At 50.8% G+C, this 15016-nt stretch overlaps 1 protein-coding gene across 4 annotated transcripts in view; it reads right to left on the reverse strand.

Moving 5' to 3' along the window:
* Nucleotides 1-15016, reverse strand: part of Esrrb (estrogen related receptor beta) — a 163822-nt gene that overhangs the window by 27636 nt on the left and 121170 nt on the right. For all 4 annotated transcript variants that reach the window (XM_046440786.2, XM_046440784.2, XM_046440787.2 and 1 more), the window contains one exon: nucleotides 11719-11835. In XM_046440786.2, coding sequence (XP_046296742.1) covers nucleotides 11719-11835 — 117 coding nt within the window. The remainder of the gene's footprint in view (nucleotides 1-11718; nucleotides 11836-15016) is intronic.

A 15016-nucleotide genomic window follows, 5' to 3' on the forward strand; every position in this document is an offset into this window, starting at 1 on the left:
CCAGGCACTAAAATTAACCTGCTACAGTGCCCCAAAGCATGGCCGGCACCTGGCCCCAAGCCAGCCCAGCACTGCCCTCCTGACAAGTGTCTCTTCCCACAGGGAGGGTTTCGACAGAGCAGGGAGAGGAAGGGTCTCTGATCCAGAGTTCTCCTTTCTGAGCTACTGTCGGGGGGCTGAAAGTGGGCAGGATCCCTGCCGACCTTGCAAAATGTTCCCCGTCCAAACCTTTCTTCCTTCCCCATGCAGAAGCCCAGCTCATCAGTTTGTGCAATGTTTTTGGGACAAGGCTACTTTACACCCATCTCCCATCTGAGCTGCTGAGGGAGGAGAATCCATGTTTTATATTCGTCCCAGGAGAAAACCCAGGGCCAGGAAGGTCAGGTGACTTGCCCAGGGTCACCCAGCCTGGAATGCCAAAGGAAGGAGGTGAACCTTGGTTTACAGATGTCCAAGTCGGGTCTCCTCAGTCCTGAGCCTGCAGCGGTCTCCAGGCTCCTCCTCCACCACAAGAACACCCTGGAAAACCTCGAGGACTCACCTCCCAGGTCCTGACCAACAGGTCTGGGAGGATGGGGGACTTCAGGGGTGACTCTTACACTAGTGACACTTCTCACAGATGACTCACCAAAAGCCAAGAGGGAGAGCTTGGTGCAGAACAAGCACACTGAACACCTAATATTCTGGGGTTCTTGTAACTGCTCTGTGGGCTCCAGGCACCGTGGGGGGTCAGATGGAGCCCCACATTCTGCCCATTGAAGAGGCACCACTCACTCTACCCTCTCCTCTGGACCCCACACGTCCCCAAGGACATCTCGACGAGCCTGCACTATCACTGCATTCCCACTGCCAAGACCTGCCTGACCCTGCACACCCAACAGGAGGCTGTTAATGGGAAGTTCCCCAGGAGACTAGATTCCACCCGGCCACGTCATTTAGTAGCTGCAGTCCCAGGAAAATCACGTAAGCTCAGCTAGGCCAGATCAAGCATGGCAAGTTCCTGTTACCTGTGCCACTACCTGCCGTTTCCTAGCCTGTGATGGGCACTGTCAATCAATCATGCATCCTTGCCCGCTGACCCCAGGCGGGCCTCAGGAGCCCTCCCATCATGCACTACAGGTAGCCACTGCCCACTCCAGGGCTGAAAGCCTGCTTAAAGGCTTAAAGGCCTAAGTTCAGAACTGTGGTAGAAGTTGCCAGAGTAAACTAATATCTGATGAAGAAACAGAGGAGGGGCTACAGGAGCCAGTCCTGGAGCGGGAGGGAGGGCTCTCCGAGAGGATGGAAAAGTAAGGAGCCAGCTTTTGGGAAAATGTTGCAAGCAGAGGGACTGTTAGGAAAGTTCTAAGGCAGGAAAGAGTTTGTCATGCTTGGGGATTAAAAGCCAGCTGAGGGGGGACTAGGGTGTAGCTCGGTGGCAGAGCGCTTGCCTAGCATGTGCTGGGTTTGATCCTCAGCACCACATAAAAATGAATAAATAAAAATAAAGGTCTAAAAAATGTTGTATCTGTTAAAAAAAAAGCAAAAGCAAGCTGTTTAGCGGCTCTGCTCGGGAGTCTGAGTCAGGAGGATTGCGAGTTCAAAGCCAGCCTCAGCAACTTAGCAAGGCCCCAAGCAACTCAGTGAGAAAAAGGACCAAGAGTGACATCAGAGGTCCAGTTAGGAAATTGATGATCCAAGGGAAAGCTGACACTTTCTTGAACCAAGGTCATGACCATGGAGGTGAAGGAAAGTAGGAGAATCTGAAATACGCGTCGGGCGCTGACCAGGAGGGTCAAGGACGAGTTCTAGACTTCGCATGAGCAACAGGGCACAGCGGTGCCTTCCTGAGATGGGGAAGATGGGGAGTGGTCGAAGATGGGGGGGGGGGTCACAACCACAGTTCCTCTCTAGAATGTTTCACCCACGATGTCCCTGGGGGCCCCAGTGGAGCTGCCAGCAGGGTCGTTAGATATGGAACCCTACGATAACCAGGGGAGGGATGGGCGGGGGTGAGACTTCAAGTGGTGGGTACCTAGTGTCTGATCACTAAAGACAGCCTCGGTCCAAGACCCAAATAGTTCTAAGACGTAAAGATCAGCAAGAGACAGAGTCTGCAAAGTCTAAAACCCACGGTTAACAAGACTAGGAGGAAACCCGCAAACATGGTCTCAGTCGCCACGAGCAGAGATGACAAAGGGAGCCGCTGGGAGGGCAGCTCAGGCCCAGAAGGCTGAAGACAGAGGGGCACCAGCTGTGGCAACTCAGAGGGGGCAGCGGGCACAGCTTCAGGGGCCAGTCAGTAGTGAGCCCTGAATAGAGCGGACAGAGGGCTGACCAGTCACCAAAGTCAAGATCAACACCAGAGGATGGAGAGCTAAAATTGGGAGGCAAATAGGAAAACACTGTCAGGAAGAGGTTTTTTAAAATGGCAGAAAAGGAAAGTCATAAAGGAAAAGATTAAAAAACTCAGTTTATTAGAATTACTAACTGCTAGCCCAGCACAGAGGTGCACACCTGGAATCCTGGCTGCTCTGGAGGCTGAGGCAAGAGAATCACAAATTTGAGGCCAGCCTCAGCAATGTGGTGAGATCCTGTCTCAAGAAATCAAAAATGGCTGGGATGTAGCTCAACAGTGGAGCGCTGGGTTAGTATGTTCCATGTCCTGGGTTCAACCCCCAGTTCCACCAAAAGGAAGGAGATTCTCCAGAATAAAGTAGGGGAAAGTTTCAGACTCGCCCCTCATCACAGGAGGACCTGACCACAGGTGGTGAAAACCTCCATCAGGGCAACCAAGCCAAGAGCAGCCTGGCATCAGCTCGTAAAGCTGAAGGGGCACACGTTCCTGACTCTGCTGCTCCCGGGCCCCCAAGTCCTTAGGCAATGCAATCAGGAAGCAGGCAGGACAGTGTTTCTAACACGGAAAACCCAGAGGCCCTGATGACATTTGCCAGTAAATGGATGGAAATAGAGAAAATCCTGCGAAGTGAAATCTGCCAGACTCAGAAAATCAAGGCTCAAATGCTTCCCGTCATATGTGGAAGTTGGAGCAAAATAAGGGAAAGAGGGCAGTGGGGGAGGGGATCGGATGTCCTAAAGATCAGGGGAGATCAGTGGAGAAGGAGGAGATCAAGGTGTGTTGGGGGGGGGGGGTGGAATATGGAATGAATCTAACAGAATCATGTTAGATACATATATAAAGGTACCACAGGGAATTTCTTCCTTTATATAAGTGTAGAAAGTACCAATCAATAAAGGAGTGAAAGAAAGTACCAATCAATAAAGGAGTGAAAGGAAGATTCAGTTGAGCTGAGGAGGGAGAAAAGTGGGAGGGAGGAAAGAGAGAGGGGAAAGGGGACTGAAATCAAAGTCCTTGTACATATAATTTTGTCAAAATAATTTAAAAAGCCCAAATTCCCATTAACAGTAGAAAAATAAATAAGCTCTCCTAAACTCATAGGATACCATGAGCAGCAGGTAGCTAACAGTGGTTTATGGGCCAACCGCAGCCCTCGGCCTCCTTCACGTAACCGTCCGGCTCTTTCAGTACATGTCGCGTGTCACCGCGACAGCTGAGCTGAGTACCCAGGACACAGGCCTTAGGGCCCCAAAAGCCACAGTCTGTATGGACTCCTGCTGTGCACAGATGAAAATGAGCGGAGCCCAGCATCACACCATGAAGCGTCCCCCTCTGCAAGACAGACTAAAATAACCAAGATGACGAGGATACGCAGCATAAGGTCGTTGAAACTAAAAAAACACAGAAGCAGTAGAGATACAAAGAGATGACAGAACTGGAAAAAAAATAAAAATAACATGAAATCCAGGAGGGTAAAGAAAAGGGAATGAATATGGGGAAGGGTCTAAGGAGGACCTTAAAAAAAGTAAGGGGGATTTATATAAATATATATAACAATTTATACATAGTTAATTTGTACATAATTTAATTGGTATATATATTTGTATATATGTTGTACATAACTTATGTTATATTTTATTTATTTATTTGTTTGTTTGTTTGTTTATTTTTGTTTTGAGACAGGGTCTTACAAAAACGTTGCAGAGGCTGAACTTGGCAACTTGGCAGTTCTCCTGCCTCGGCCTCCCCATTCACTTGGGATTATGTGCTTGTCTTGACATATATTTCTGACAAACAAAAATGCCTGACCTTTAAAGTAGGTTACCTCCTTCTTCCATACCAACAGTTTTAGCTGGACATGTGGCATCCCAGCTAAAGACTATAATTCCCAGACTCCTTTGTGGATAGGTGTGGCCATGTGACTAGATTCCACCAATGAGCTGTGAATGGAAGGACTCTGTGCCCTACAAATGTCCAAGCATGGGCTTTTCCTCCTGGTGGTGAGATGGAAAGAAATGGGGTCCAGAGGTGGAAGTCACAGGCTGAGGATGGCAGAGGGCCAACCAGTCCTGGATCACCTATGACCTTTGAACTATTACATTCAAAATCAAAGACAACTAAATTTCTACTCTGCTTATGCTTCTGGGTTGTTTTAGAGGTGACAAAGGTCTTTATGTTAGAAGCTTAGCCTTACCCTACCTGAAATCCTATACTGTATATTTCTACTCAAATGCTTACTTTTTATAAAATAGTTGGGTTTTTTGTCTTAGGAGGTGGGGATTTTTTTTTTCCCCAGTGCTAGTACATGCTAGACAAGTGCTTTACCACCGAGCTACATCCCTAGTCCTTTTTAAACTTGAATGATAGGAGGGTTAAGAAACTTGACTGTTTCTGAAGAAAATATGAAGGAAGATCAAAGGGTCCAGAGAGGCTATGGGATATCCAAAACTTTCTCCTGCATCATAGAAGAAAATCAGTTTTAGGGAGGGCTGGGGAAAGGAAAGATGCTTATCAAAGGGCGATATACTGCAGTACCTCACAGTGAATAATAATAATAATGTATATTTCAAAATAATGTGTACTTCAAAATCTAAAACAGATCTTTAATGTTCTCCCTCCACACAAAACGTAAGTTGGTGAGACACGGATAGGTTCCTTAGCTTGACTGAATCCCTCTATAATGAATACCCAGGTTAAAACATCACATTGTACCCCATAAATTTACACAATTATTTGTCAATCAAAATTAAGAAAACTGATGTTATAACATGATGAAGAACACTGATTTCAAATCCACAATCAAAATCAGACATCATGGTGCCACTCTGAAGACTTCAGTGAAGAGGGGAACAAGATGAAAATAGAACACTATTATTAACCCATTCTAGGGAGGAGGACGGACTCTTACAGAGGTTCAAGCAACTTGCCCAAGGAACTGGTAAATGGTGAAGCTGGAATCCTGCCAGGTTCAAATCCCAGTGAGGCAGTATCCAAGGCCAAATGCCCCAAGTTACAGCGATAAGGATTCAACCCAGAATCATCTCTGTCTTTACTCATCAACACTTCTCCAGACAGGGGTCACTGTGCCTGTGTGCCCAGGGCTTCAGGCCACGTGATCCTATGATCGGTCAGAGGTGGGGAACATGGGGTGATGGCTATAGGATGGAAAGTAGTTTTGGGGGGAGATACACATATACATGAGAGTTCCCCAACTGTTGTTCAGTACTGTTCTGAAGTTCTGGAGAGTTCTGGTTTGTCTCAAAACACTCACACATTTCAGAAAAGAAAAAAAGGATTTTTAAAGACAAGTCATCTCTCATTCTCTTTCTTCATTCAAGGGCCAGAAAAGTGGTATTTCTGGCATGGGCTAGAGGCACAATGCTCTATAAATACAAAGCCATTAAATCCCATGCAGCAGGAACCTGATCAGGGCCTCCTTTTAATTTCCTGACATGAGCTGGCCACTAACCCAATTACCCAGAATCCCTGGAGGAGCCCTCCGCCCTCCCAGCCAGCAGACAGAGAGAGTGGGAGCAGATTGCATGGATGTCAGCCCAGCTCGCCCTGAAATCAAATATCTTTTAGAAAACACTTGGGGAACGGCAGGCAGGGGCTAGGCGGGGGAGGAAATGGAGCAGCCCAGGAGGCTGGTGGCTGGAGGGAGAGGATGCCAGGAGAGGAGAAGGTGAAGTTCACAGGGACGAGCTGATGACCGAGAGGGCTGAAATCCCAGGGCAGTCCTGAAGGCTTGGGGGTCCCCTATGAAACACAGAAAATGGCTCTCAGGGCTCTTCTGGATTGGAGGCTGAGTCTCTCCATACCCTAGCCAGGCTGGGAACAAGCTCACGGGTCAGGGTACCATCCCATCCTGATTCTCGCACCAGGAGGCCAGCCCAAGACAATGCCATCCTCGAAGATTCCCCACCAGCCAATGCAGGAAGAAAAACCAGGGCAGCTGGACTTCACTGGACACAGTGGGCAAGCTTCTAGAAAGCCAGGCAAGAATGAGGCTCCCTGGGAATCGAACACTATTTGGTTACTTCTGGGGAGTTGACCAATCAAAGCAATGCCACAGTAGATTGTGCCAAGGAGCTGTCCCATCTGGTTCTAAGCTTTCCTTAGTGATGGACATCAGGGATCAACATCCCTGTCGTCCAGGTGAAGAAGCAGAAGCATATAGGTTGCGAAATACATCAGCGAGAATATCTGAGGGAATGCAGGCTGCCAACTCCTAGCCCAGTTCAGACTTTGTGTTCAAATTTCTATATAAAAAGAAAAAAACCTTAGGTGCCGCCATGGTGCACACCTGTAATACCAGTGACTTGGGAGGCTAAGGCAGGGGGATAGTTGAGGGCCACAGCCCTCAACAGGGATGATGCATGGCATTTTTTCCAGAAGGGAGTGGTTGAGAAGTGACCAGCGAGCCATTGAGATGATAATGGTTAAGTTAAGCTGCGTATTCAGTTGTATATAGACCCCTGCTGTTCGCCTGGGGTGCCCGCTACTTTGGAGTTCTCCTGGGGATTCCTAGGATTTCTGGGGAGTTTGCGTTGGTTGGTTGGTTGGTGAAGTTCCCGAGGAGGGATTTCCGGTTGGGGATGTTCCTAAAAGGGCCCCGAGGGTGGGGGTTCGGGAGTTCGGGGAATAAAGGAGTTCCTGTTTGAACCTACAAGTGCCTGGTGGCTGGGTTATTTTGTGCCCAGCCAGACTGCGGCATTTGGTGGTACAGGGAACGCCTGAGGGTAAGTGATAAGGTAAGCTGCTCGCTCCTGAGGGCAGTGCAAGAGGATGGGTAACCATTTAAAGATTCTTCTTTTCGTTTTGTTTCACTTTTATTTTAAGTTGCCAGACCCTGGAGATGGGTGGGACGGAAGAAAAACTATTTGCGTCTGAGGAACAGACAGGGAAAAAGGAAGGATGGACATTTCAGGAGGATAGAAAGGCTGATATATGAATTTTTGTTCCATTTTTGTTTCATTTTGTCTCGGTTTTGTTTTGCATTTATCTTAGTGAGGGGTATCTTCATCATGGAAATATGGAATTAAAAGTTAATAAGAACCAAACCAAAAGGGCGTTAAGTACAGTGCTAGAGGAAGGAGGCATCTCAGTAAAATCAAGAACAGCGCCCATGGTTCATTAAAGAGGGGTTGTTAAATATATCACAATGGAACCATCATGGTGAAGATTTTAAAAGATACAAAAGGAAAGCCCAAGAACTCTGCCAGTTGGCACATTACCATTATGGACGTTGGTACAATCTTGTTTGCTTAGTCTAGGAGAAGACATTTTAAATAAAGTAAAAGAGGAAGTCTCTCGAGTTAGACAGGAGAAAAAAAGTTTAGAGAAGGAGGGGCTATCCAGAGAGAAGTTACAACCGGAGGTTGCTACTAACACCTTTCTATCACCAGAGGGCATAAGTGTCCAACCAACAGCTCCACCTATGGAGACAACATATGCTGTGGCCCTCACGTGGCGGCTCGGTTATTTTGTGCCCAGCCAGACTGGGCAGGGGATCATGGGTTTAAGGCCAGCCTCAACAACTTAGCAAGACCCTTTGTCAAAATAAAAAATAAAAAGGGCTGGGTGTGTAGCTCAGTGGTAGAGTGCTCTGGGTTCAATTTGTAGTACCTCAACAAAAAAACAGAGAGAGAGAGAGAGAATATTACTTTTTTACCCTGAAAACACAGATTTTTATATACGAGGTCTACTTAAAGAAAGACCCTTGGGCTGGACACAGTGGCACACATCTGTAATTCCAGCAACTCAAGAGGCTGAGGCAGGAGGATCGCAAATTCAAAGCCAGCCTCAGCCGATTAGTGAGGCACTTTCCAGGTAAGGGCTGGGGCACCTAAATCGTGACACAGGCACTCAGATGACACAGGAAAGCAAGTAAATGGTGAGGCTGGGCATCTGGAGAGAAGAGGTAAGAGGTGAGGGTGAGAGGGAGGGGGTCAGTCGGCCCTCACTCACACTTGGCCTTTCTATAGACTTAGGGACCCCGACACCCCACAGTAGAGGCGCAGCCCTGGGGAAAGGGGAAGTTTGCCTTTCAGAGTCGAGTAAGAGCTGGAGGGAAAACAGGGAGGCGCGCCCCCCCCCCACGTCCCTGGGGGTGGCCCTGTGCACAGAGCCAGGAGGAGCACCCCCCAAACAAAAGCAGAAGCCACCGCGCTGCCAAGAGCTCTACCTGGCAGCGACCCAGGCTCCTGAATCGGCCTGCTCCTCCTAAGGGGACCAGTCTCCACGGAGCTTCAGATCCCAGGTCCCGCCATGGCTCCGCGGGGACACACGCTCAGCCAGGCTCTGCTTCCTCGCTGCAGCAACCTTTGTGTCTTTGGATTGGGACCTGCCAGCACTGGGGGAGGGCAGTGTTCCGGTGACTGTCCCTTCCTCCTTCAGGCAGAGCTCCTCAACAGGCCTCTTCAGGCTCAGCAAATCTGCCAGGGGGTGCTCCGCGGCCACCCTGGGGAGAGGCCATTGGGGCTCTTTATTTAGGGGAAGTGGCCAACATGGGGCTCAGCCTGCAGGTCCCCCCCCCACGTGGGCAGCATGGGGGTGTCGCCTGCATCCTCCCAGGGCCCCCTATGCCCGTCCTCCTGGGACTCACACACCCATCCCATTTCTCTCCCAAGTGCCTGTCCAGGTTTGCCAGTGCTGCTGCCCATCAGTCTGGTCCAGCCACCCGCCTCCTGGTGTCAGTGAACCCTTCCCCTGTCATTTCCCCTCAGGGATAACTAGAAAGCGTTTCCCTCTCTTCCCAGCACTGGATAGCCCCTAGGTCTCTGCTGAGCCCACTCTGAGCAGTCCAGGCCTTTCTAGTAGTGGACCCTTCCCAGGCCTTTGCCGAAAGGGAGGGGCAGGCAGACAGCACAGAGAGGGAGGCTTGGGGCCCAGCTCCAGACCCTGCCCGCATGTGACTGAGGTGGGAAAGTCATCTCACCCCAATCCCTGCAGGGCCCCATTTTATCACCTTTAAAATTCAGACATAAAGCCAGGTGCCAAGGTACCCACCTATAATCCCTGCTACTCAGGAAATAGGGGCAGGAGGATAAGGAGTTTGAGGACAACCTGGAAAACTTAGCAAGACTCTGTCTCAAAATTTAAGAAGGGCTGGGGCTGGACACACACCTGTCATCCCAACAACTTGGGGAGGCTGAAGGAGGAGGATTAGCCTGGGCAACTTAACAAGACCCTCATTACTTAGGAAGACCCTTTCTCAAAATAGAAAGTCAAAAGGGGCTGGGAATGGAGCTCAGTGGCAGAGCCCTTGCCTAGTGTGCACTGAGGTCCTGGGCTCAATCTCCAGTAATAAAAAATAAATAATAAAAAAAAATCCCAGAGGTGTATTTATAACAAGGAGTCTTCCCTCAAAGCAAGCAGAGAGGCTGCACACTCCAGCCAGGACAAGCAGGGACATCGGCCCCCAGCCTGATCCCGATTCTGTACACCCAGCTTACAGAACAAGATGGCAGCTGCATCTCTTGAACTTAAGAGGCAGGAGTCTCTCCAAGGCTTGAACCCTCAGCCTTCCACAGAAGGGGACATCAAGAGAGCTGTGCAAAGACCAACCTCTGTGGCCTGTGGGCCCCGCCTCCTCCTTTGGGACACCAGGAAGCCGTGAGCAGCTTGGTCCCACCCTACACCCTGGTAAGACCAAATTGTATAGCATCCAAATGAACCAACCCGTGCTCTTCTGACAGGTCTAACACAGCCCAGTTTTAACCTAGAAAGAAAGCTGTATCTTACACAGAGACCCCAACAAAGTAGCTGGGAACTGTGTGTCTGAGAACTGAGTGGCCCACCACATCACAAAGGGGCAAATGAAGGGACAAATGAGCAAACTTGCATTTAAAGGCCAGTGTGCTGTGTAGACACAGTGGGTAATTAAGAACATGCTTCAAAAGCTCCTGCTTTACAGGTTCAGATGCTGAGATTTACCTAGGTAAAGGCGTGAGTGGGGGGAGCCTGGAATAGAAATAAAAGTTGGGGGGCTCCCAACTTCCACAACACATGAAGATCCAAGTTGTCTTACTGGAGAAGCATCTTAAATTCTGGCCCTCTGCTCCACAGGGCATTGGGAGAGGGGGTGGGAGGAGCACCCCAAGCCTGAGAGACTGCACTGGGCTTCCTAACATGATCCCCGCTGGCGCTCCAGAGGGCCCCTTCTCTTCCCTGGCAGCCCTCCTGATCCTCCACACACCTCTTTTCCTGCCTGCTCCCACTTCTAGAAGGATCCCAAGGCCCAGAAATTTCTGTAGAATTTCCACTGGCTCCCCTTGAACGCTACAAAGGAGACACACACACATACTCCATCCCCCAAACGGTACCAGGTTTATCAAACTGAGCAGATCAACAGGGAAAGTGAGGAGAGCAGCTGTCCACACAACGAGCCACGTGTCATCCTGTTTTCTAGGAGCCACAATTAAGGAGGGTAAAGAGAAGTGCGTTGCTGAGAGCCACAGCAGTGTGTAGCTGAGCATGGTGGCTCACACCTGTGACCCAGCTACTCCGGAGGCTGAGGCAGGAGGATGGCAAGTTCTAGGCCAGACAGGGCAACTTAGCAAGACCGTGTCTTAAAACAGAATGAAAAAGGGCTGGGGATGTATCTCGGTGTAGGGTGCCTTCCTAGCACCTGTAAGGCCCTGGGTTCAATCCCCACCCCCCCCACACACACACAGGAGGAGGGGGAGGAGGAGGAGAGGCAGCAGCACATGACATTAATTCCAAAAGTGTTTTATTTAACCCAATGTAGCAAAGTATTATCATTTCTACATGCAATCAATTTTTTAAAATAACCACTACCACTTTTTATACTGCTTTTTATTATCCTAAGTCTTTGTGGCTTGTGGCTGCTGAACTAGAAGAAGGAGGTAACAGGAGAGAAGGCGAGGTAGGAGAGAGGGACTGGGCCAGGGGAAAGTGTTCACCACGTGAGAGCCGTGTCTGTCCACCGGCTGCAATGCAAGGCCCTTTGTTGTCACCAGGGAAGGGTCTCAATGTCCACCTGCAAGCCCTAGAGAGTGCTAGGGTCATCAGCCTCTCGAGCCTGCGAGGGTGGAGAGGGGGCCTGCCCCAAAGTGCGGCCTGCCCAGAGTGCCAAGACAACTGTCCAGGGCCCAAAGTGGGGTCAGATGTCCCAGAAGGATCCTTAGTGGAGAGCTTCCAACTCCTGCCTCCCGCCCTCAGCCTCTCTGGCAGGAGGAGAGCTTCGCGGGCTGTGGGCTGGAGGCTGGCTGGCAGGGCGCGGGCAACACCAGCACCTGGGTGGGCCTCAAGCCAGGAGGCAGGACGGCCTGGCAGGACCCGTGTGCCTCTGCGCTGCCTGGGAAGACCTAGAGCTAGCGGGTGAGCCCAGGCCCTTGGTTGTCCAGACCTCTTACCTTCCTTCAGCATCCCCACTTTGAGGCATTTCATGAAGCGGCAGGCCTGGCAGGACTTGCGCCTCCGTTTCGTGATCTCGCACTCATTGGTGGCTGGGCAGCTGTACTCGATGTTCCCTGCAACCAGACACAGAGAGGGTTGCCAGGCGTCTGCTGTGAATTTTACAAACTGAGGGCAGCATGACTACACAGGGCATAGTAAGGTCCAAACCTGCTGGCAGAAGGCTGGGCATTAACTGGTAGAGCTACAGCTCGCCCCCCTCCCCAGGGTCCCACAGAGCGGGGCTCCTCACAGTAGGTGCTCTGAGCTGCATTCAGAACGCTTCCAACTCTCTTCCAAGCAGAAAGTCACTCTCCAGATTGTGGGTCCAGGACATCCAAACTCACTGGGCTGGCATTTGATCCCAGGAAGAGGAAGACCCCTGTGCTGACCAAGGCATCAATTCTGTCCACCATCGGCAGCTCCTCCCACCTCCAGCCAGGGCCCCTGACTGGGAAAAGTCTGCTGGACACACCGAGCACACAGGTGTCCGTCCTGGATTCTGCCTCCCACTGGGCAGATCCAGGTCACCCAGCCTTGCTGGCCTTAAGGAAATCTCCTTCCTCTCACAGGAGTCCCCATGCTGTGCCGGTTCCTAACAGAGGGATCAAGCCAGACTTTTCATGAACAGTTGCTATAAGAAATCATGAAGCACTAGTCAGCGTGAGGTGATCACTTAACAAGCACCTTCCTCGTAGCAGAGGGACTTTTGATTAATTTCCGGGTTGCTCCTTCAATGAAGCCTACCCCATGGCTACCATGACCCTGACCCCATGTTCCCGGGAAGCTGAGCCCTAGGAAGGGGAGGGCTCACTGCCAATTCATAGCAGTACTTGGAAGTGCCCTGCCACCCAGAAGGCGGGCAACAAGTGCTAGAGGAATGACCTGCCAGACCCTGACTCACAGCAATTCCATGAAGAAGGCACTAATTAATACTCCCCGCATTTTACATATCAGCAGCCTGAGTTTTACAAACTGAGGGCAGCGTGACTACACAGGGCATAGTAAGGTCCAAACCTTCTAATGCCCCTGTTTCTTCTCAGCCTCTTCTAGGGAGAGGGCGTAGAGCCTAGTCAAGAGAGGCCACGGCTGCCTTCCTAACACAGGGCATGGCGTCCACCCTGCAGACCTTACTGACAACACATATTTGACAAATGTGCGCCGTGTTCCTGGAACATGCCTGGTGTGGGAGGGAAAGGCCATGGGGGTACCAAGTCTTTCCTTCCAGCCCCTCCAGACACCACTACCGGAAAGAGCAGGGGGAATTTGGAGGCCTGCCTGTCCTCTGAGGCCATCTGCTTAGGAGCCTAGGGAAATTGGAAGGGCCACCAGCCGCAAGGATAGGCCTCTGTTGCTAACCCAGGTGGTCTAGTGGCCAGGAGGCAAGGAGGATGTCCTCAGCATCTCCATGTGGGACACAGAAACCACTTGCTGCCAGGTGTGGTGGCACAGGTCTGTAATCCCAGTGACTTAAAAGAAGGATCACAAGTTCAAGGTCAGCCTGGATAACTTATCTCAAATTAAAAACAAATAGAAAGGACCAGGGATGTGGCCAGTGGCAGGGGAGAAACCACTTGCTACTGGATTTTCTGGGGCAAGCACGAGTCACATGCCCCAGCTGACAAAGTGCTTCTCAGAGGTCACACTGGTGGCCCCGGTTACAACAGGCCCTCTGATTGCATGACGCGGCCACCACAGCTCAGGGACTATCCTCACCCATTTCCACTGAGAGGGAGGCTGACTTCCCAGAAGCACCTTAGAGATCCCCAGGGAGAGCTATTCTCTCTCTCTTCCTCAAGTCCAGCAGGGACCGCTTTCTCCCTGTCCCTCTCCCTCTCCTGCAGGAAGGGGGCTAGAGGTCATCTTCTCTGCTGGAGGGTGAGGGATAAGAAGGGGAAGGGGTAAAGAGTCTGGGCCCCTCGCCCTCTTTTATCCCACCCTAACCTTGCTCCTGTGGCTTCTTGGGAAGTGATTTCAACATATACTGATGCATGGTGACCCTAAGAGAAGCAGAAAGGAGGAAATGCACACCAAGTCTCCATCTTGCCTTAGAAGTCCCATCTCTCTCCATCTCCGGCCTCAATTGGAGGCTTCCTCCAGTGGAGTCTCTCCACTCGCCCTGCTCTGCATACTTATCAGTCACTCTACATAATTATCAGTTCCTGGAACTCTGATCTCAGAGGCTTCCAGGCTTTTGCTCCTGCAGCTGAGAACTAGTTCATAGATACCCTGCCCCTGGGCCTGACATCTCTCCAGGTTCCCCCCAGGGAGGTGCTGCCTCTCTCACCAGCTGCCCACTGATGTCCCCACTGCCTGTGTTCTGTCTCCTCCACTCAAACCAGCTCCCCTTTGCAGTCCAAGTACTGCCCCCCGCCAGTAGTTGTTCGATACCTGCTAAGCACAGATAACCTGCTGCAGTGCGACTCCAGATGTATTGAGTCCTTCTTGCCCTGACAACCGCGAGGGTAAACCTATTTTTCTCCACCTCCCAGATGAGGAGGGTGAGGGAGAGCAGGCTGAGGGAATGCTGGATTGGGAACCCAAGTGGACAGAGGCATGACCTCCCAGAAATGGTGACTCCATTGCCTTGGGACGCACCTGTACACGGTCACTCTCCCCATGCCCTGCGCCCAACCTGCACAGAGGCCTGCCATCCCTCGAGGAAGTGGGACCACAGGCTGGTGCTCAGATCAGGGGTCAAGAACGTGTGTAGCCCTCCCACAGCACAAGGACTGAGCATGAACGTCCAGCCTCCAGCGGTGTCCCGACCCTTTAGGGACATATGTGTAGGAGTCAGTTCTAATTTTACTTATTTATTTTTGTTCCTTTCAATTTGTTTTATGGCCCCAGCGGCTGGCTGCCAGCAAAACCAGGCCGGTGGCCTTGCCTTGTAATTTCTCTAAGTGCCTTCTTGATAAAGCAATGAGATTAATTCACCAGAATTCCTGTGGAGAGAGTAGGAGAGCTCAGGAACAGGAAGGGAACACACACACACACACACAAAACACACACACACTCCTGAGGTATGACAAGTTTGGAGGTGGGTCTCACAGGGCAGAGACATAGCCAAGGCCAGCACAACTTCAAGGTTCTAACCTGAGAGTGTGTCCAGGACAGACACGTGCAGATTCCACGTCAGGCAGGTCACCTAACTTCTCTGAGCCTCAGTTTTATCCTCCATTAGTGGGCCCATTCCCATCTCATACATTTGCATAGATTCAGAAAGCCCATCAAGGGCTTTACAGAGTGTACAGCCGG

The sequence above is a fragment of the Marmota monax genome, unplaced genomic scaffold (genome assembly GCF_021218885.2).
Source record: "Marmota monax isolate L192 unplaced genomic scaffold, Marmota_monax_Labrador192_F-V1.1 WCK01_AAM20220418_F8-fsc00017, whole genome shotgun sequence".
NCBI classification, from domain to species: Eukaryota; Metazoa; Chordata; class Mammalia; order Rodentia; family Sciuridae; genus Marmota; species Marmota monax.